General features: G+C 42.4%; 1 protein-coding gene across 4 annotated transcripts in view; it reads left to right on the top strand.

The window, feature by feature from the left end:
• The first annotated feature begins 613 nt into the window (after positions 1 to 613).
• NRG3 (neuregulin 3) overlaps positions 614 to 23,394 on the top strand; it is a 1,218,667-nt gene continuing 1,195,886 nt past the window's right edge. For all 4 annotated transcript variants that reach the window (XM_068982542.1, XM_068982541.1, XM_068982540.1 and 1 more), the window contains exon 1: positions 614 to 1,454. In XM_068982542.1, the coding sequence (XP_068838643.1) occupies positions 614 to 1,454 (841 nt within the window). The remainder of the gene's footprint in view (positions 1,455 to 23,394) is intronic.

The following is a 23,394-nucleotide window of genomic DNA, read 5'->3' as shown; positions in this document are numbered from 1 at the left end:
CAGCCGCCGAGGAACGCGGCGCGGCGGGCCGGGCGTGCGGCGGCGGCCAGGCCGGCCCCCTGTGTCGGAATGCGGCTCTCCAGAGCCCGGCGTGCCGCGGGCGGCCGGCTCGGCCCCTGAAGGCGGCGCGAGGCCCAGAGGCGGCGCGGGCGGGCGCCCGGGGGAGCGGGCCGGGTGCGGCGCCCCGAGGATGCCGGCGCGGCTGGAGCGCTTGCAGGCGGCGGGCAGCAGCAGCAGCAGCAGCAGCAGCAACAGCAGCAGCAGACGCGGGGCCCCGGCGCGCAGGAGGCCGCTTGGCGGGCAGCAGACGCGCCCCGCCGCTCCCTGACCGGCCGGCCGTGCCGGGGGCCCGTCTCGCCCCTCTTCCGCGCTCCTCGCCGCCCCCTCCCCGGCCCGCGTCCCCTCCCCCGCTCCTCTCCTCCCCGCCCGCCGCCCGCCTCTCGGGGGGAGGGGCGTGGGGGCAGGGAGCCGATTTGCATGCGGCCGCCGCCGCCGGAGCCCGCGCCCGAGCCCGCCGCCGCCGCCGCCGGAGCCCGCGCCCGCGCCCGGCCCGCGCGGCCCCATGCCTCTGGCGCGGCCCTCGGGGGGGCGAAGGTGAAGACCGGCTCCTAGGATGAGTGAAGGGGCGGCCGCTGCCTCGCCACCTGGAGCCGCTTCGGCAGCCGCCGCCTCAGCCGAGGAGGGCACCGCGGCGGCTGCGGCGGCGGCGGCGGCGGCGGCGGCGGCGGGCGGGGGCCCGGACGGCGGCGGCGAAGGGGCGGCCGAGCCCCCCCGGGAGTTACGCTGTAGCGACTGCATCGTGTGGAACCGGCAGCAGACGTGGCTGTGCGTGGTGCCTCTGTTCATCGGCTTCATCGGCCTGGGGCTCAGCCTCATGCTGCTCAAATGGATCGTGGTGGGCTCCGTCAAGGAATACGTGCCCACCGACCTGGTGGACTCCAAGGGAATGGGCCAGGACCCCTTCTTCCTCTCCAAGCCCAGCTCCTTCCCCAAGGCCATGGAGACCACCACCACGACCACCTCCACCACGTCCCCCGCCACCCCCTTCGCCGGCGGTGCCGCCTCCTCCAGGACGCCCAACCGGATTAGCACCCGCCTGACTACCATCACGCGGGCGCCCACTCGCTTCCCCGGGCACCGGGTGCCCATCCGGGCCAGCCCGCGCTCCACCACGGCACGGAACACTGCGGCCCCCCCGACGGTCTTGCCCACGACAGCCCCTTTCTTTAGTAGCAGCACTCCGGGCTCCCGACCCCCGGTGCCAGGAACCCCCAGTACCCAGGCCATGCCCTCCTGGCCCACTGCGGCGTATGCTACCTCCTCCTACCTTCACGACTCTACTCCCTCCTGGACTCTGTCTCCTTTTCAAGATGCTGCCTCCTCCTCTTCCTCCTCGTCCTCCTCCTCTACCACCACCACCACCACGCCACAGACTAGCACCAGCCCCAAATTTCGTAAGTAAACACTCTCTGAACTCTGATTTACTGCTGAGTTTCCCATCTGCCTTCCTGCGGTCTTTTCCCCTCGCCGCTTCTAGCATCCTTCATCCCCAGCCCTGGACTGGAACATAGAGTGAGAGAATTAAAACCGGCCACAGGGGAGGAAAAAGGTGCCGGCCTTTTCCCCTGTGAGGGGAGAAGGTGGAATGAAGCCGAGGGAGACGGTCAGCCAGGCTCCACGGGCCCTACTTCACTGAGTCCCAAATGAGAACTAACTCCCTTCAAGGGGTTAAAGCCAGTGCGATCCCTCTTCACTGCAGACCTGCTGTCGAGTTCTGGGATCCAGCTCCTGGTGAGAGCTGGGGAGGGAGGGAGGGCCTTCCCCAAAGGACGGAGCCCTTTCCGTGCCTGTAGGAAGCAGCGAAGGAAACGTGCAAGCATTGCCCGACGTTAAACCGCGGAGGGAAGTTGTGTCCGTGTAGGGGTGGGCTGGGGGTTGTGTGTGGTCATTTGATGGAGATGTTGGTACAGTGAAGCTGTGGACAATTCCAGCAGCCCTGACCCGGGCAGGGACCAGGAAGGGTTAATTAGAAGCCATTGTGGGAGGTAGGGAAAGGAGGCGAACCATGGCGGAGGGCTAAACTGATAACCGCCTACCCTGCCCATGGACATTCCAAGGTGTAGAAAAGGATTCTGTCTGCCGAGAGTGAGTTAACTAAGGGGAATTATGAAGGGAGCCCTGCGGAGCTGCCTTTTCTCTAGGAGGAGGAGTTTTTTCAGCTCTGCCAAGCATTTGCTTTGTTCATTTCCCAAAGGTGGGGTGTGAACCTCGTTCCCCTCCCTTATGCCTGAAAAATTTAGGCAAAATGGGCCAGAGTTCCCTGCACTCAAGGATGAGAAAATCCAACTCCTTTGAAACAGGTCACTCTTTGAATATAGCTTCTTCAACCTTGTCTCAGTTGCTGCCAGCCCTGGTCAGTTACCCCAAGCATGAGAGCTTTCTGCCTGTCTGGGAAATGTGACTGTATCTTTTTAAATGTTTCAGATGACTAATTGACCTCCCACCACTCTCCCACTACCCCACCTCATTCTTATTCTAAGGAAATTTTAGGCAGCCTCTTAATCTGACTGGGGATCAGGATCTGAGAACAGTTTGTGCAACCTGTGAAGGTTATTTAGGACAAACCCCCAGCCTGCCAGTTCAAGTTCTATGCAAAGCTTTTCTCCCCAAACTGCCTGGCTGTGCTCTCCTTACATTGTATTTCTGTTTTGAGCCACAGCATCTGGAGGGAAAGGAAGAGTGCTCATCATTAACTCTTGAGTAGGACTACCAACCTTCCAGTCCATCTGGGAAATTTTCATTTCTCTACCTATGGTTTTACCTGGGGTGGTATTTAACCTTTGAAACTTTTTTTTTTTTTTTTTGATTTGTTGAGCGTAAAGTCAAACGAGAGACATTCCTGATGTTTTTACTCTGCTTTGGGGAAAAAAATAAAGGTTAAAAAGATAAATTGGGAGACAGGGAGGAGAGGGGAATGAAGAGAATCTGCCACAAAGCAGAATGGCAGGCAAACCGGTAACTTGCCGCTTCTCTCTCCTTTGGCTGAAGCAGTCATTTTTGAGAGCACATTTTCCCAGGAGGTGTGTAGAGGCTTCTCTCAGCAAATCTAGCTGCTTGAGTTTGGTGGATGGGTAAAGGATGTGCAAGTGTATGTGTGTGAACGTTCAGTGGATTGAAAATAGATAGTTTATCCTGAAGACCCCAGTTTTTTTTTTTTTTAAAATCTCATCTTTTGATACAGTTGATATAAATAATGGAGTATGGGTATACTTCTCAGCCTTGTGTGTATGTCGGGGGAGGGTTGAATATAGGGGATATTTCATGTTCTTTCTCAATTGATTTCCTTGCTTTCCATTCTGGAGGTCTTTAAAGAAAAGCCCAAGGTAATTATTTCTACCCCTCCATACTCCCTTCCTACATTCTGTAGACGGGAATGGCAGTATCTTTAATAAATAATGATTATTGACAGGGCTCTCAGCCCTAAGGAAAAGGGAGGGGGGGAACCTGTAAATGGTGTCAATGTTCACTTAGACATATAAGCAGTATTTGTTTTATGTGTATCTGAGGTTCAGCTCCTGCTCTTTTTTAAACCTCCGGCAAAGAGTTGAATTAAGGGATTTACGAGTGTGGAAATCCAGCAGAAACTGACCTGGTTTGTCTATATCAACAAGGGAAATTTTAATGAAAGGAAGATTATGTAGTTTCCATAAAAGATGAGTTTAAATAGGCAGGTTGTATGGTAATTTAAAGAAAAATGATAATTTAATTATTTTTTGAGTACAAGATTGCAGGGTGATTAACAAAAGGAAATAAAGGTTTCATTTGAGGGATCATCAACACTGCTGAAGAATGGCCTGAATATCTTGCATTAATATTTTTCACTTGTTTTGATTATGTCACCAAAGTTCCCAGGAGAGAAAGTTCCCTTTTTTTCTAGCTCTTACCTTTAGACTTCAGTAGATGCTTTTTCTTTTCTTTTTTTTTCCAAATGAAAGCCATGGGTTGTATTTTAGCCCCTGAAGACAGCTGACAGTGATGCTTTTTTTTTCTTGAGACTGTCTCACAAATTCTGAAATTGCCAGGGTCTGTGCTTTTGAATTGAACACAAGGCTTGTAGAAAGAGTCTTTGTGTTTATCTTAGGTCGACCAGAAGGATACTGTCTGTAAAGGCAGTGTAGCTCTTTGGAGTGGAAGAGACTGGTTCATTCTAGAATAAACACACTTGCAAATAAGTAATAGGATTTTTGTAAGCAAAAGTTATATTTGCTATGGGAAGGCCCAGTTTAGGAGATTGTTTCTGATTTTCTGTAGGATTAACAACAAAGAAAGCTTGAACTTGCAAGGTGGAGGGGGAGAAGGGCTTGGAAGTGGACTTTTCCCATTCTCCAACTTTCAGAACGTGAGCCAGACCAAAACATTCTTCTTTGTTACTGGGGTCTCTTGGATTCCCAGGACTTGCCTTTCCTTCAGATGCTTTAAAAACAAATATCTTGAACATACTGCCTCTAAGAGATTATTTCCTACAGAATGTCTCTGCAGCTGTAAGTGTAGTGTTAGTTTACAAATCTTTTAATCCACAGGGAGGTTTACTGCAGACAGGAGAGAGACAGTAATTTTGACCAGTGTATAAACATCCTTTTAGGGGACATTGGATTGTATTTTCATACCTGAAATGCATACATGTGTGTAGAATGTTGTCAGTGCAAATGTGGATTGTTGTTTTACTCAGCAGAAAACACCCTTTAACATATTTAACAGAAGACCAGATCTTGGCTAAATTCAAGTGCTAAATACAACCACTTTTAATGGATTATTCTTTGGGTCATATTTGGAAGGTATATAGCTTATTCCAGTGAGAAAGATCACAAATCTTGAATAGTATATTTAGTAGAGAAATAAATGTAAAGTGTATCATTGATATTTAAACATGGTAGGATGACAGTTTTAGTATAACCAAGTGTATCTAAATCAGACTTTACCCAAACGTCATTTTGGAGCATTCCATTGATAACATTGACAATTTTCTTATCTATTCTTTTTAAACCGTCTTCAGTCTTTCAGCAAGAGTACTCTGAGTTGCTTTATAAGCAGCCTCAAGTATAATTTGTTTAAAGTTACTCCTCTGTTGTCTTTTATCCACATGAATTGGGGCCATCAAAGGAATTCCAGCATAGAAAGGACTCACCCCAACCATACGGGGTAACCACAGTGGGAGGATTCAGAGTTCGAGATCAATATTTCTTATGAAATCCAATTGAGAGGTTTTTTATGAGCACATGTTGCAGCTTGAGTACATTTTGACTTCCTCTGGCCTTAATACAGGATTATGAGACTCTCCTGCGTTAGTCAGTTATGCTGTGCATTTTACTCTTCTGACACTTACGTTGTGCTTCATGGTCCTAACAGGAGGAAAAGAGGCAGGCAGGGGTGTGGGCATAGACTCCGCAAGGTTCTCTTTAGAACCATTTTTAATCTGGCCTCAGCGCCTTAAGGCAGTGGTCTCAGTCTTCCTCCTCCCTTGCTCATGACTGAGACGGAAGGGGTTGGGAGGGCTAAGAGAACGTTCCTTTTGCATGCTTGATTGGTGACTCCAGACATCTCTTGTCTGTGCAATTTCCTGGATAGCCTTTTTTCTTCTTTAAACACAGTGTTGATCTACATGTTTGTCAGAAAGAAAAACAAAAAGTTCAAAAAAAGCTGGTGTGTGGCAGCTTCTCTCCTTACTTTTGGTTAGTAAAGCAACCAACGTTTCTACATCCAGGTTAAGCCATAATCAAGTGTTGGGTACCGAGTTTGAAAACAGTGCCATCCTAGGAGGTCTAGTGTTTAGAGGAACAAGCTCTCTCTTCCTCTCTGGCGTGCTTTCTCAGCTCCTCCTCATCTACACACCACAATGAAAAGAAGGATGATTTTCATCTACTTTCTTATGTAGAAATTCTTTCCTCATAACCTCTGATATCCAGTGCTAAACATATCTCAGTATTCTATCTGAGGTGTAGAAAATGGGACATGAAAGCTGGCCCTGAAATATATAAGAGCAAAGAAAGAGCCATAAACCTAAATCTGAAAAGTGCATTTGAATTGCTTGTGAATAGAACTAGAATTCATTTTTCTCCCCATGAACCTGTTTTTATCTTCAGACTTTTGTGTTGGGTGAGGCACAGAGCTGGTACTGCGTTGGCAAATACCACTGAGACATTTTTGGAGTCTAGAGATTTTACTTGTCTATACTCAAAAAAGTGTTTCCTCCAGAACCATGTACATATGGAAGACAGGAGGGAGAAAGAGACTCAATTTAAAGCTTTTCGATACCAGGATGGAAATGTACCTAAATCCATTCATGTGGTTATTAATGAAAGTCTTAGGACACATGGTTTGGTTTTGCATTTTTATAACTTTTTCTCTGAGGACTTAGGGACTCCTTCCTTATCCAGTCTTTAATCGATTTGAATCATGGCTCTGTCTGAAGGCCCCTTACAGACTTTTGATTATTTTATCTTACTTTTTATTTCCTTAGCTTATCGTATAAGCAGTAGTCATTACAAGAAATTTTCTTAGATATGCTTAACCTTGCCATGTTGTTTCAAGTTGTTTTAAAAGTCAACCTTTTTGGTAAGCCGTGTTTGACTAGGTTGATAAAGAGAGTTAAGGGAAAAAATTATACCTATTGATGCAATTGAGATAATGAAACTGTCTTGGTATTTATTTTTTTAATTAAAAAAGGTTTTTTAAGATTCAAAAAACTTGATGGAACACTAATGACCATTTATTGTCCCACACAGATTGATGTACAAATTGTACTGATTTTGACAGTACCTGTTATCTGAGTCCATAAAACAATTAATTATAGAATTGAACATGAACTATTATAGCCATTCTTTGTTTTCATAATGTCATGTTTTCATTTTAAATTTTATTTTAATGACGATTATATGTTGATTCGGGTATTACTATACTGGTGGTTAATTGGTTAATTTAAAACATCTATAAAAGTAATTGTTTAAAAACCAGAAAAATAAAACTTTAAATCAGCGTAAAAGTTCAAATATATACAACATTCATTCTCCCATACCTTGATGTAGGCATTAAAACAAAAATTATATCTCTTAGTTTGAGCTTAGCATCTTTTTTTTTTTTTTTCCCATATGCTACTCTTCTAATTACTTGTTTCTTCTCCAAAGATACTGGTGAAGGAATTTCAACTGGATTTTTCATTGATACTCTAATATTCCCCCTGCCCTGGGAATCTTTTATAGTTTCTTTTTATTTTTTTCTTTTACAATTTTTTTGCTCATATAATTCAAAGAATTTTCTTTCTTTTCCTTCTCCGCCCCCCCCCCCCCCCTCCAGCAACTCTCCATTTGGAGTTTCTTCAAAACATTCAGCTATAATTTAATAGAAACTACAATTATCTTTCATTTGTGCAATCATATGTCATTGGCTTATATAACACTTAACTAAATAACATAATTATAGTAAGAACAACTGGCATGAACAGGTTTGTTACTGACACTGAGTGTTGGTGAGCACACAACCCAAAAAGAAGTTTCAGAGGCATGCAGGCGTCCTTCAGGTTGGCTTGTTGGCTGTGACTTTCTCACAGAGCCGTGGCCCTGACTAAGTTCGTTACGCTGGAGTGGTGACAGCCAGCTGGCTAATGGTTGGGACAGTATCTCCTTTGTAGGTAATAGTATTGTAAATGTAAGTCAGTCATGACCATATATTTTAGGAACTTTACTGGGAGGGATAACAGTGTCTGGAATAGAAGAGAAAAAAATCCAAAAAAAACACCCTGTAGCCGTGGATCCTGTGATGACTGTGAACCTCAAAGGACCAGTTTAATCTCTCTGAATTTTAACTTCTTCCTCTGGGATAGTGAGGGGGTGATGATAATAACCTGCTTCGTATACCGCTTCTGAAAGAGCCTATAAGCTGCAAATACTCTACTGTTTTTATGTCAGCAGAGATGGAAAATGAATAGGCTGGGTATTTTCATCCAAAACCACATCAGACCATTGAATTCAGCTGCAATGCTGGAGCTCATTTGCTACCTGCCTTGAGGAGGCTGCCGTTACAGTGAGGGATGATTATGCCTGCATGCCCCTGGATCTCTCCTGTATTCCTCTCTGGTGCCCTGGCACACACAGTGGAATATGGTGTAGAAATCTCCCTCGAATCACCCTGAAAGCTTAGACACAAACTGGAACCCACCATTTCTCATCCTTTGCTTGGTAGATAGTCTTGTAATCTGTTTTGCACAGATGTTTCTCCAAAAGAGGAACTGAAGTTTGAGAGAAAATGGGAGAGATTATTGAAGTATAATTATTTGGAAATCTGAAACCCACAAAATTCTGAAAAATTTTTGATGAAACAAAGGATGCCCTTCCCACACTGTCTTCTTGTCGTTGAATCTTTGGAATTTAGAGAGCACGTTAGTAAAAAGATGTGATGCCTGCAATGCATTCTCTTCCCCCTCTTAATTTAGGAGTTATTGTGGTTTAGGTTCTAGAGGATTAATGGGTTGCTTGCGCATCAAAGAGCTCTTTTAGATAGAGCTTTTGTACTTCAGGGAACTTTAATATTAGCATTTTGAAAACATCTTGCTTCAAGTCTGTGTTTGTTGGAAACTTCATCCTGAATTATATTTCACAGTATTACTTCTTTTTGTTCTGAGCCTTTATTTTTCAAGACAGGTTGGTGATTGTACATAAATCATAGCTTGCCATTTCCAGGCATAAAAAGAGACTAGTCAAAAACAAGCCTGCGAACTGAATTCAGAATTTAGTTTAATAATAGAAGTTTAGCAGCTTCCAATGATGATTTTGTCTTTGAGGACTTTTCCTAGACATGATAGTGTGTATCATGGATGCAGTGTATACTGTAAGGGCAAGAAAAGAAATCTCCTGAATCTACATAACTGCTTTAGCAGTGATACATTATAGCCAGGATTATGGGAAGAGACTTTTCTTTTTAGCTTTTTATGTTAAGTTGAAGTATAGTCAATTAACAATGTTATAATAGTTTCAGATGGATAGCAAAGGAACTCAGCCATATATATTCATTTATCCATTCTCTCCAAACTCCCCTTCCATCCATGCTGCCACATCATATTGAGCAGAGTTCCCTGTGCTATACAGTAGGACCTTGTTGCTTATCCATTTTAAATATAGCAGGGTGTACATGTTGATTCAAAACTCCTTAACTGTCCCTTCTCCTCATCCTTCCCTGTCTGCTAACCATAAGTTCTTTCTAAATCTGTGAGTGAGAAGAGAATTTTTATGCTAAGCATTTGATAAGAATTCTTCAGCATATTAGCCTACTTCCTAAGATACCCTTCCATGATTACATATGACCACTGGCTTGCTCTTCCAGTCAATTGCCAGGGAGTCAGAATTTCACTAAGAGAAAATCACTCCGTCATCATTTTGGGAGCGGACTCTGATTGATTTCTGTGCTTTGAATTTTACTTTTAAAAATGGGAGAGATGTCTTGACAGAATCTCAGTCTTAGAAGGGGCTTGCGAATATAGGTAAGAACAACTCGAGCTGTCATTTGTGGAATTTTACTGTGTGCCAGGGGGGTTCACACTTTACCTATTTTGTCTTATATGTTTATTGAAACAAGGATTGAAAGATCATCATCTAGACCTGTAGCCTAGTCTGATTATCTGAGTTATGCAGGTTAATTGAGCTGGGCTTAGATTGGTTGTATAATTTGCCTAGGACATATGTAAGTGGCATTGTTTTGAAAAATCAGGAACATGGGAAGATCATTTTACAGGTAACCTCTTCCCACTCCAAATCCTAAGACATTGATACAGGGTCGATATATCTATGCTCATTATCTCTTTCAAGTGTTTAGCTCATAGCCAGTGACATTTGCCATTTTTAACTGTGTAAATGGCATATCTGCTCATACCTGTTCTTTGCTATAGTAAAGGGAACTTTTGTAACCAGAGAAATTGCCCTGGTTTCCAGTCCAAGGAGAAATTTAGGATGTATTTCAAAAAAGATAAAGAATGTGTTCCTCTAAACTTCTCCTGCTTGATCTTAACTCTCTCATTTCCTCCTGTGGCTGCTTGTAGGTGATTCAATAGAACAATGACAGAAAACAGTTACAGACTTTATTTCTCTGCTTCCTGAAATGTAGCCAAAATTTTCTTCTCTGCTTACTCTAAACTTGCTTTTGATTGCAGTAGTTACTGCATTGTATGCTGAGAGTGGCCCATGGAAATGTGTCTGGGAGCCTTTGGAGTAATAGCCTTGAGGCTTAAAATACCTACCCTACCAAGTAAATGTTGGATGTTGTGCATATACAGTGTTCCCCACAGAGCATCTGAATTCCCTCCTGGAACTATCCTGCAAGGTACCCCCCATTGACTAGCCTGCATTACTAAGAAGTTTGGTGAGACCTTGATGGTCTGCCAAGGGTACCAACAAATGGACCCAATCATTACTTGCTTGTTTGACTTTGCTATGTACCAAGGATCCCTAAGAACAAATATCCTAAAGAGTTAAAATGAAAAATGATTGGGATTTCCTACTTTTGCAAACTCATAAAAAGAAAACCGAAATAGATCAAATACTACGATCAAGTTACAGAATCTTCAGATAGCTATGCAGAAGGGTAAAGTGAAGGTCTTAATCGCTCAGTCGTGTCCAGCTCTTTGAAACCCCTGTGAGGCTCCTCTTTGTCCATGGAATTTCCCAGGCCAGAATAGTGGAGTGGGTTGCCATTCCCTTCTCCAGGGGATCCTCCCAACCCAGGGATGGAACCCGGGTCTCCCGCATTGTGGGCACATTCTTTACCATCTGAGCCACCGGGGAGTTTTTATGCTGAAGGGTAGGAGTGCGGTAATGTCAGGAAGCCTGTGTTGTCAAAATTGCAAAGACTGTGAATGAATCCCATAGACTAAGAATGACAACTGCATTCTTTAAGAAGAGAGGAAATGAGGTTGCTTACCCAAACTTATTGTTAACCAAGAGTTTTTATCAGTATGGTGACAAAATCTAGCCTCTGGGATAGAAAAGTGAAAATGGAGTATAGAAATGTTTATATTAAACACTGTCTTGACTGAATTCCATTTAATTGAGTTTTCTGTATGAGACTCCCTTCTGTATTAAAAAACTGACAAGTGCCCCCTTTTAATGCTGGACATCCACAGCTGGGGGGTTTCTGCCTTCAAGAAATGAGAGCTATATTTACCACGTGTTAGTTGTATATTAGCTCCTCACAAACCTATTTATGCTGGTTGTTCTTGTTACTGTAATTAGGTAATGTATTTAAACAATATGCAAAGCTATAAATTAGTTGTGGTTTCTATTAGAACTAGGTTGACTACTTTGGATACGCTCCATAAAGAGAAGTTACTTAAAAAATGCTTGTTGAATAAATTGTGGGCAAGTTTAAGAGAAAATACATATGTCACAAGAAATATGCACTTGGATTGTTTTACACGCAGCTTTAACGTCTCATTGCTCAGTGAATTCCTCAGTAAATGTTTGAGGTATGGTTTTTCACAAGAAAGATAACCAAATTTAGTCAATGAAAAGCTTTGAATACCATAACCAAATATTTGGCAAGTGAATGTACATCTATAAGTTTTAGGTACAAATAAAAGAAATAAGATAAATTTTACTTTACCCATGTGATAGATTTACAAAGCCATTAAATTGTGTTTTTAGTTGTTTTAAATATATTGGAAAATATTGAACCTTTGGGGTAGAAAATTATATAAGATGCCAGTTATATAGAGCTATATCAATTATTAATAATAGATTTAATAAATAGTAACTGTAATCAAGGGAAGTATACAGAACTGTTAATGCTAATGATTTCTGGATTGTGGAATAGAAAGGTCATTTAACTTATTGTACTTTGCTGCAGTTTCTAAGTTTTCTTTAATGGTCATGAATTATCTCTCTAATTAGAAGTTATTAAGCTTTTGATAAAGTGAAGAATAAAATCCATGAATCAATTCAATTATTGGTCATGGTTCTGTAAAGATTTGTTCTAGTCTAAGAGTTTGTGTCTTCATTGATGATGTCAGCGTTTAAGTGTTGTCTGAGCTGAGTTGCTGTGAAGTGCAGATGTGGAGAAATACAAGCAAATTTCATTGCTTATGGGGAATAATGCCTTATTGAAGGCAGTGTCTTACCCTGGACCTTGGATTATTAGCCTTGATCTTATAAGGATAAAAAAAGTGATAGTTTTACTGTATTACTTAATGCCTTTTGAAGCTTGCCAAAGTTGGTCTGTCTTTAGTAGTATTGCTAAGGATGAATATAACCTATAGATATCAACCGATTTGGGGTATACTAACCAATTACCTGATCTATTTTAAGGATGAAATGACAGGAAAATGAAAAGGCTAATTTGTAGCACTGGATCTTGTAAGAGAGGAATTAGGTCACATACTAACAGGTGGGATGACCCATTCAACGCTTTACTGGATACTGTAATCCGCTCAATGAATCAAATGGTGTTTATTCACATGGTAAAGTTAGGTGGTTGTCTACGGATAGAACAGTTCCATAGGCCAGTGAATAGAGGTGATTTGTAGGACACCTGGTCTTTAATTTGATCATGAGTTGTGCTCAGAGTCTTTTAAGATAGCTCACAAATATCAATACTTTGGTGAGCAAAAAGAGAACAAAAAATGATTCTGTGTATATAATATTAAACATTAGGAGTCAAGATAGTGACTGGAAGGAAACCCAAGATATGGGATTTGGGGGGTATTGGGAAAATATTAATGATCAGGATACTAATGTCACAGGTGAGCTTGTTCACCACAATTCATCAAGCTGCATGGTTATGATTTGTGCACTTTTTGTATACATCAGTACAAGCTTGATTGTATAAAAGGCATCTTTCAAAACATTCCTTTGACCAACACTTCATATCCCCAGGGTGGTGACCTGAACGTGTGGGTTGTCCCATTTATAGACAGCAGATTGTGACTCTCCATGTTTGTTGCGCGTGTCACAGTCTAGTAAAGGCAAAGAGGGTCTTCCTGGCCTCAGCAGCTTCCTTTGTTCTTAGCGTCTTGGCTTAGTGAGATGCCTTAGAGATGCTCCTTTTTAAGTCTTTCTGATGGATACCTTATGTTTATATTGTATAAGATTGTCTTTCATCCATACCAGGAGTGTTTCTGATACAGCATACATTACCCCACTTTTCAGCCATCTTACACGTGTAAGCCATGCTTGTTTCTAAGAGTGGCTTTATACAGATCTGCCAGCATAGAATATGTGATGCATGGGAAAGCTAATTCATGATCTGCATTTATGATTGTGTCGAGGTCACAACTTATATTCCAGCGAGTAATTAAGTGAAGTATGCGATTCCAACTGAGAAATATATGAGATCCTTTCAGAAAGCACTGATCAGGGTAGACATAGGTAGTTTCAAGGGAGAGTGTCTTGGCAGAAAAAAAGCCAAGTGAGGCCAGGGAAGTAAAAGGTCATTAACAAGCAGGTTACTACTTTAAAGGGAAGTAACAACTGGCTTTACATCTGTGTGTCTGGCCTGGTGGGCACAGATGGCCTCTTGGAATTAATGAAACAGCCTCACCTTTTCCTTAGGGCAGGGTATGATTTGGAGGGAAGGTTTGAGAGGACTTAGCTAAGCTACATGGAGAAGGCAGTGGCACCCCACTCCAGTACTCTTGCCTGGAAAATCCCATGGACAGAGGAGCCTGGTAGACTGCAGTCCATGGAGTTGCTAAGAGTAGGACACGACTGAGCGACTTCACTTTCACTTCTCACTTTGATGCACTGGAGAGGGAAATGGCAACCCACTCCAGTGTTCTTGCCTGGAGAATCTCAGGGATGGGGGAGCCTGGTGGGCTTCCGTCTATCGGGTCACACAGAGTCGGACACGACTGAAGCAACTTAGCAGCAGCAGCAGCAGCTGAGCTACCCTGGGAAGTCACAGTCAGGGTTGGTTCAAGGAATTGCACGATAATCTGTGTTAATGTCACAAGATACAGGGTCTCTAGGATGGCTTAGAGGGAGGGACAAACAGCACATTGTAAAGATTCTCCAAGGCTCATTTGTCCCATGTCATTTAGATAGGGTCCTTGACTAGCTCTGAATCTGTTTAAGTATTGACTTCATTCCACTGCCTCTTCAAAGTGCTGCAAGAATCAGTAGAATTGGTGTGTGTTAAAATGTTTAGTTTTTTTCCAGAGTCACATCAACACAGCCCTAGATTTAACCCAAAATAATAGCTTTCAAGTATCTAAAAATTTGCAGGTGGAGACACAAGGAGAATTACAAGAGGATCTGCTTGATTCTACTGCCTCACCTAAACTAACCTGTGACTTCAGATTTTCTGGAGGCAAAAAACTCCTCTATGAATTGATTGCCATGCTGCCCCTCTGATCCCATCTGAGGTCCTCTTTCCAGAAGCCACTCGGCACCTTTGGGGATCGAGCACTGCTGACACTGTATGGCCTTCAAAAGGCAGAGCACTGCTGATTCCCTGCGTGCACTCAGCCCATAGTGAGGGCTGAGTGAGCAACGATGCTTGCCCTACTGGCCTGCCAGGTAGCTTCTATTGTAGATTCAGGAACTACCTCTGGTTATCTACATATTGACAGCTAAAATAAGTTGTGTCTCCTCACCTTGTTCACCATGAAGAAGAACTTTGGATTAGAATCAGATTCATCACTCTGGCCAGCTCATTTGGCTGCTCCTTGTTACCAGATAGAGGGGCTATAACACTGTGTTTAAGTGTAAATGTTGAATTAGTATTAAGAGCCAGTGGTATCTCTGCTGATCTCACTGATGTCAACGTTTTTAATAAAGCCAGCTGACACATACTAGTGTTATTTGCTTGGAATATTTTCACCTTATTTTTTTGACTTAGATAAAGGTAATTTTTTTTTTTTAATTTTAGTTATTTGTTGAGGTCTTTGTGTATTTGATCAGAAGAGATCATTGAAAGGAAGGCAGCAAAGCTGTAACAAAGTCAGTATCAAATTCGTGTTTCCCCTTTATCATTTGGTTTTGTAAGCTTCTCAGTGACCTTCTGTGCTACCACACTGATGCTCGTCTTTCATCATGAGCCGCTCTGAGTAATTTATGATAAATAATGAAGTGCTGTTTCCTACAATGCACTGCAAGTGGCTGAGTGTTATAAAAGTCTAAAGAGCTCTATTACTTCTAAATGACTACATAACACAAAAATGTTAACCCTAGAGAGGAAAGGTCCAGTAGAACATATTGCTTGCTAAGCACAGCTTCCTTCTGCCTGGGACCTTCTGATAGGCTTTGCGCATCTAAATTCTGTGGGGACTGGCGTCTGAACCATTATCTTCTTGAATGGCAAGGAGAGGTTTATGCCTTTCAGCTAGTTGACTTGGCTTGGAGCAATAGTTGTTCGTATATTTTGGAGTGGAGGAAGGGAGGAACTTTCAAAATTTGTTTACAGTTTGAAACCTTTCGTTAATTTTTAAAAATGGTGTTACCAACGGTAAGGACTTGGCTGCTAGGATGCAATAATTTAAAACATCTGATTTGAGCACAGATATTAAAGACAGATATTAAGCAAACATTAAAATGATTTTATCAGAGCAAAGCCTTATAGGCTTTTTAAAAAATATATAGATTTCTTTTTCAAAACTAACTCTTATCACAGTGTTTGCATTTTCTCTCTCTCATCCACATGTACAAAAATGGAGACACTGTTAGCATAGATCTAATTTGCAACTCTCAGCTTTCTTGTACTCCGCAGTGTATAGTACAATTGCTAAACGTTGTCCACAGTGAACATGTGTCTTCTTATCCTGGTTGTCATAAAATAGCTGCATATCTAAGTGTTAGGGTTTGAAGACTTTAATTGCTGGGTATAGAACGTCTTTATGTACTGCATCCCATTGTGAAAATTGAATTAAATTGCCAGTCAGGGAGCTCTTTATGCTGCAGGAGAGTCTCTTTGTGAGCAAACCATGGAGAAGGGTGATCTTTGGCCAGTGGTACTTCTAAACTCAAACGCTTTGCTGAAGTTTGCCATGTAACTTTCTCACCTTTCCCCAGACATCCTTATTTTGTCCAGTGAAATCATCCGTTTCCCCTGCTAGAACTGCTTTCTTTCTTCCAGATATCAGCTCTGAGACATGGGATGAATTGTATACAAGTAAATTACAAATACTGCATTTTGGCAGGTGTACCCTAGCTGTTCCGTCAATTGCTCTTCACTTCAGTGCTGGGAAGTCCACTTTACCCTTTAATTGTCAGTTGCATTCCATCAGTTGAACCTCTGGATGTTCCCCAAATAGAGATGCTTTCATGCCAGGAAAATCAGGCTGTTTGAATGTTCTAGAATATTTTTGCTTTTGATGAAAAAGAGTTGTTGCCCTGTCCCATGGGGGAGAGAAATTCAAAGAAGGAAAGCTGTTCAGTGCATGGCCTACAGTACCATCTAAGGTTTGGTGTGGGTAGCACTGTGGCATAGCAGTACAGCCTATCTCAGGCATCTAAGGAAGAACCTGGAAGTTTATAGCTTATCCAGGCTTGTAAAATCTCTGTATACCTAGTCTACCACTTCTGTGTGATGGTCCAGCACACAAAGAACCTGATGAAGCCTTTCCATGGAGCCTAGGGAGAGTCTTACCCTAAGGAACTTTATGTTCCTTTGCATACTCTTGTTAATTCTTACCTTTTTTTTTTTTTTTTTTTTTGCTTCCAAGGAAAATAAGATAATTAGAAGAGTGGTTTTCAATGGGAGAAAAGTAATTAAGGCCCAATAGGCAGGCCACTGGACCTGCTTTAGGAATGGAGGTCTGCTGCTGCCTCTCAGTTGTTTGAGTCCTCAGGGTAGACTCCTCACGTTGTGAATCTCAGATTCTGCTGTAAATGGGGATATGGGTTAAGATATCCCTCAAGTCTCCTTGTGACCAAAATTCCCTGAGGCCATGTTATAAACTTGCGATGATAATATTAGTGGAATTTTTGAGTTACTAGTTCTGCTGGCTCTCTTCTGCCTTACCCCCAGCTCACATTCTCTCATGCTCTCATACATATACACATGCATATATATTCACAGGGTTTTTTGGGGGGGTGGGATATTTTTTTAGTTAAGCATTTAGAAACCCGCATATTTCAGTGTGCTGCATAGGTGTGACTTGATTACATCCTAAAGTCCAGGGAATTTTGCTTGTTTCCAACTTTAGAATTCCTTATCCTTCCCCTGACAGATGTAGAGCTTGGTAGCCAGCTGTAGGTCTGTTACTGCAAAGTGTATGTAGATATACATGGAAAAATAAACAGATGTCATGAATAGAGGTATCAGGAGGCCTGGAGGAGTTAGTGACCCACACGAAATCTTTCTTTGGAAGTCTAAGTAAATTAATCCAGTTCCAGAAAGACTCCCAATACCTTTCTCCCTGAATTAAACAGAATTCGTGGTTGCTGAGTGTTACAAGCACAGAGGACTAGGAGTTGTATTTCTAAAGCAATATTACAAATGTGTCTGAAGGTAAGGCATTAATTATTTCCTGACATGTTGGTTGGCATGGACATTTTAATACCAGAATGTGGTTCCATCCATCCTGTTAGAGCATAGCTCTGAACTGTGATAATCAGAGTGACATGTAATTCAAACTTGAGGTGGCTAGTATTAGTATTTTATCTTTATCTTAGAACACCTTCCTCATTTTTAAATAAGGCATTTCAGTATAGAAAATTAGAAAATATAAGAAGTAAGAGGAAAATAAAAGTCAACTTAGTTCTGTCATCCAGGCTAAGACAAGTATTGTTGTCTTTTTGTTGAATATGAGACTAATATTTTTTCAAAAATGAAATTACACTCTAACTCTCTTTCAGCTGTCTTTTTCCACTTTAAAATATTCCTATTTTAGAGTACCTAAAACTCTGTCTGTAATGGTTCTGTGCTGATGTATATGGATATACAAAAATATAATGAGCTTATCACCTGTTGAGAATGTGGTTTGTTCTAATTTTGTCTTTATTATATAAAAAGATCTGCCCTGAACATCCACAGATGGATTGCAAACTTTTGGCCAATATATATGCAGCAAAAAACAAAGCAAAACAACAACAAAAAAACCTTACATATTCATTCTAAATTCTTAAATTCTCATCCAGAAAAATGGAACAAATTATTTTGCGGCCATTATTGTGTCAGAAGGCCCATTCTTTCCATAACTCCTGCCCTCCTTTCTTGTAGGTGTTAACATATCATTGACAATAAAACAAACCAACCAACGAAGAAACCCTTTGCCAACAGGATAGTTTTATTTTTTTGTTTCAATTTTTAGAAATTGGAGTGTAATTGCTTTACAGCATTGTGTTGGTTTTTGCTGTACAACAAAGTGAATTAGCTGTGTGTATACATATATCCTCTCCCTCTTGAGCCTCCCCACCCCGACGCCACACCTCTAGGTCATCACAGAGCACCAGACTTAGCTTCTTGGCTGTGCAGCAGCTTCCTGGAAAATGCCTGTCTGTTTTATACATGCTCGTGTAATGTCATGCTACTTTCTCAGTTTGTCCTGCCTTCTCCTCCCCTCACTGGGTCCACAAGTCTGCTCTCTGTGTCTGCATAAGAGGATGGTTTTAAAAGAGTATCTTGGTGTTCTGTCTTGCATTTCCGTAATTACAAATGAGAGTAAACATTTTAGAAAGCTATTAAAATGGAAGTAAATTTCAATGGAGAGGTTCCCAGGCCTTTCCTGTCTGCATACACTGTATGGCCAGATGCCTCTCTGCATCATTCAGGGCTTCATCCCAGCGGAGGATGCTGCTGGGAAATGCTGAGGACCAGAAGTACCGAAGATGCCTCGTGTAATGTGATAACAAAGCTTTTCCCCCCTTAAAACCTGGAAATAGTGTTGTAGATAGAAGGTAGGTCACTGTCATGGTCTTCATCAAAAGGCATCAGCAAATAAGGAATAAAGTGCAATTGTTCTTGACTAAGTGACCTTAGGGGCCATAGCCCCTTGGGTTATTTGGCTAAATGTTAACCTGTATGTTACCCTATCAGTGCATATGCGCTCAGTCGTGTGTGACTCTTTGTAACCCCATGAACCGTAGCCTGTGAAGCTCCTCTGTGCTTGGAATTTTCCAAGCAAGAATACTGGAGTGGGATTTCCCACTCCAGGGGATCTTCCCCACCCAGGGATCGAACCCATGTCTCGTGTGTCTGTTGTATTGGCAGGTGATTCTTTACCATTAAGCCGCCTGCGGAGCCCAAGGTGGCTGCAGTAAACATTAACTTACATAGCTAGTAAGATTCTGATAAAGAACACAAGCCTAAACACACAGACACACATAGGTCAGAAATAACAATTTCTAAAAGTCCAGAGGGCTTAAATTGCAACTTTCTCCTTGAGTGAAGACATGCTGGGGCATTATCCCCGCCCTTTTCGTGCCTGTCCTGTCCAGGACATCTTCAGTGCTCGGCACAGTAATGTTTCCTGTCCTCTCTTCTGCTCCATGGTGTGGATATGGAGCTGGAGATGAGGCTTAGCTTCCAGGGAAGAGTGGCGTCATCTGCTCTGCACCTGGGCCTCTTGACAGCCACTGCCTCCAGCCACCAGCCTACTGCTGTGCCCGTTAATAAGTGCCATGGAAACCCAGTGCGCTCCAGGGGTGGCGGAGAGGTGGGTGAGCATCAAATCACTAAGTGACACTAGGTTTTCAGGTGTCACATTATAGGAGAGCCACCTGAGAAGGAGCAGGGCCAGGCCAGCATCTTGTACCCCCTGCTTTTTTGGCATCTGCTTCCCTTTGGCTCAGTCTTCTCCATGAAGAGCAGGGAGACTCCATGTTCCAATTTTCTGCATGGATTTGTCAGGCTGAGATGCCCCTTCTCTGGTGTATCCCTAACACTCAAACAAGAGATTGATTCATTTGATTGGGATTAAACATCTGAATCTGTTAAGGCTTTGCTGATTATTGACAAATCTGTCCTTTGAGCTTTATAGTTTTAAGATCAAGGCAAGTTGGCATAGTGTCTATGACGTCACATTGTGGGTTTTTTTGACATTAAAAAAAACTCAAAAATGTTATATAACAGATTGACAAATTCTGATGACACTTCTAAATTGACAGATAAGCATATTCAGATAATTGGTTCAAATACCATCAGCAGTTTTAACTTCAGCTATCCAAAGGGAAACTACCAGTTAAATCTGATGGACTAGTTTTCGGATGCCATTTAATGTGGATGTTAACTTTTTGTTTTGTTTTCCACTACCTGGTTCTATTACCATCTAATTAGGTTCAAAATCAGCAATCAGAATTAGAATGCATTTAATAGTTATTCTTTTTCTTTTGATTATATTACACTCTTAATGATGTGATTTGTAGTCTGTCTGCACGTGTGTGAGTGTGTCCTGGAGAAATAGTGCTGGATGTTAAGTTTGGAAGATTGGGTTCAAGTTTTGCCTCTTACTGGATTTCTGAGCTTGATGAAGTCCGTCAGTTTCCTTATCTTCAGAAGCTGACTCAACATCACTAATTATTGAAGAAATGAAAATCAAAACTACAGTGAGGTATCACCTCATACCAGCCAGAAAGGTCATCATCAAAAAGTCTACAAATGATGAATGATAGAAAGGATGTGGAGAGAAGGGAGCCCTATTACACTGTTGGTGGGAATGTAATTTGATATAGCCACTATGGAGAACAGTATGGAGGTTCCTTAAAAAACTAAAAAATTCCATTTGACCCACAATCCCACTACTGTACAGATACCCTGAGAAGACCATACATCTAAAGTAATCATGCACCCCAGTGTTCCTTGCAGCAGTGTTTACAATAGCCAAGACATGGAAGCCACCTAAATGTCCACCAACCAATGAATCGATAAAGAAGACGTGGTATATGAATATATTCAATGGAATATTATTCAGCGGTAAAAAGGAACAAAATTGGGTCATTTGTAGGGGTGTGGATGGACCTAGAGTCTGTCATACAGAGTGCAGTAAGTCAGAGGAAAACAAATATCGTATATTAATGCATATATGTGAAATCTAGACGAATGGCACAGATGGGCCTCTTTCCAGGGCAGAAATAGAGACTCAGGCATAGAAAATAGACTTGTGGGCATGGGGTGATGGGGAGGGCGGGGCGAATTGGGAACATGGGATTGACATATATGCACTGCCATGTGTGAAATAGATGATGGGCACCTACTGTGCAAAGCAGGGAGCTCAGCTCGGCGCTCTGGGATGACCTAGAAACCTGGGGTGGGGAGATGGGAGGGGAGTCTGAGAGGGAGACTTACATGTATGCATAGAGCTGATTCTCTTCATTGTACAGCAGAAACTAACAGCATTGTAAAGCAGTTATACTCAGAGGACAAGAAAGAAGAAGAACCTGGATAATGGTTACATTTTAGCACGTTACAGAGCTACAGTCGATCTCACAAATGAAGGAGCTGCAAAGATTGATAATTTACATATTGGAAGCCAAAGGAGGTTTGGATATACGAGAATTGGGGCAAATTGAAGTCATTATGGGAGACCAAACATGATGTATGTCACAAATGATGTTTTCCTTTTGGGATATTGCATACTGTACGTAGGAACTGATAGTTTGAAAAGCAAAACTCAAGCTGGAAAGCATCGTAGAGAAGAAGAGAATGATGCGGTGAAAATTTAAATCCCACAATGGTTGTTGACTCGAAAACTATCAATTTCCAGGCATCTGGACATGAATTTCTCAGCCTTTGAGAAAGGCAGACTCAAACAGCATGCCCTTTCAGTGTGATTGCCCCAGAAATGTGGGATGCTCTGTTTGAAACTGAGCTCTGTGTCAATCCCTGATGTCTCAATTTCTGACACACTAAACACAAGCTGAAGAGGAAATGTGCTTCTGAAGAGTGAAGAACCCTCTCTCTCATTTTCTCACTAGCCTGTCTCCTGCCACTTCTCTTCAGGGTGATTGTTCTCAAGAACCGATTCTTAGTGCTGGGTAAAGAACACTTTTCCAAAGCATATCTTGATAGATTCTGCAAACTATTAAGCAGGATTTAATTTGCTGAGATTAAAATAAGATGATTTATATATCGAGAGAAAGCTAAAATTCATCTCATTGAGTTTTTAATTTCTTTTCATTTTCCTCTTTTGCATATAAATCTTAAAAAAAAATCTGAGTATAGTAGTAGATTTACTTCCCAGAGAGAGACACTTTAGGGCTTTGTTTTCTTCTGTTTATAGTGAAACATGGTGTGATAAAAAATGTTTATCATGGCCTAAGGGGGAATGAGTGTGTTCAGATAAGTTGTGTCCTAAGTTACTTCAGTCCTGTCTGACTCTCTGTAACCCCATGGACTGTAGCCTGCCAGGCTCCTCTGCCCATGATATTTCCCAGGCAAGAATACTGGAGTGGGTTACCATTTCCTTCTCCAGAGGATCTTTCTGCGTCAGTGATTGAACCCACATCTCTTATGTCTCCTGCATTAGAAGGCAGGTTCTTTACCACTGGTGCCACCTGGGCGTTTTTTTTTTTTTTCCAGTTAAGTTAGTGACACGAGCAAGCATGCCTGACCCCTCTTCCTCAGAGCTCTTATCGAGATCCTTCATTTTGCAATGACTTATCAAGCTCTCTGGGCTTCTTTGGTGGCTCAGTGGTGAGAAGAATCCCCCAGTGTAGGAGACACAGGATTTGATCCTTGGATTGGACGACCCCCTGGAGGAGGAAATGACAAGTATTCTTACCACTCCGGTATTCTTACCTGGAAAATTCCATGGCAGAAGAGCCTGGTGGGCTACAGCCAATGGGGTCGCCAAGAGTTGCACATGACTGAATGACTGGATACACGCAGAGCACATTAAGCACCTACTGTTTACCTTATTAGAGAAGGAAACGGCAACCCAGTCCAGTGTTCTTGCCTAGAGAATCCTGTGGACTGAGGAGGGCTGCCATCTACGGGGTCGCACAGAGTTGGGCATGACTGAAGTGACTTAGCATGCACGCATGCATTGTAGAAGGAAATGGCAACCCACTCCAGTATTCTTGCCTGGAGAATCCCAGGGACGGGGGAGCCTGGTGGGCTGCCATCTTTGGGGTTGCACAGAATCAGACACGACTGAAGCGACTTAGCAGCAGCAGCATTTACCTGGTGCTCTTTTAGGCAGCTGGCTCCTGGGCTGCCATAAGGATGACGACTGCTCCAAGCATTGACTCTCTGAAGCATTCTAGCGGGGGATTCCTATAGGAACACATACATGAGATAGTTTCTACCAGTGAGACATGGAGAAATGCTGAACAGGGTGATAGGATAGGAAGTTTGAATTTATATAGGTGTTCAGGGAGGCCTTTGCTGATGTCATGATAGTTGAGCTGGGTCCCAAGTGAGAAGAATCTAAGTATTGTAATACCTGGGACAGAAGTGTATCAGAGAAAAAGATAAAGTTCA

The sequence above is a fragment of the Capricornis sumatraensis genome, chromosome 10 (assembly GCF_032405125.1).
Source record: "Capricornis sumatraensis isolate serow.1 chromosome 10, serow.2, whole genome shotgun sequence".
NCBI lineage: Eukaryota > Metazoa > Chordata > Mammalia > Artiodactyla > Bovidae > Capricornis > Capricornis sumatraensis.
The sequence above is the reverse complement of the archived record's forward strand: the minus strand, read 5'-3'. Positions and strand labels throughout refer to the sequence as shown.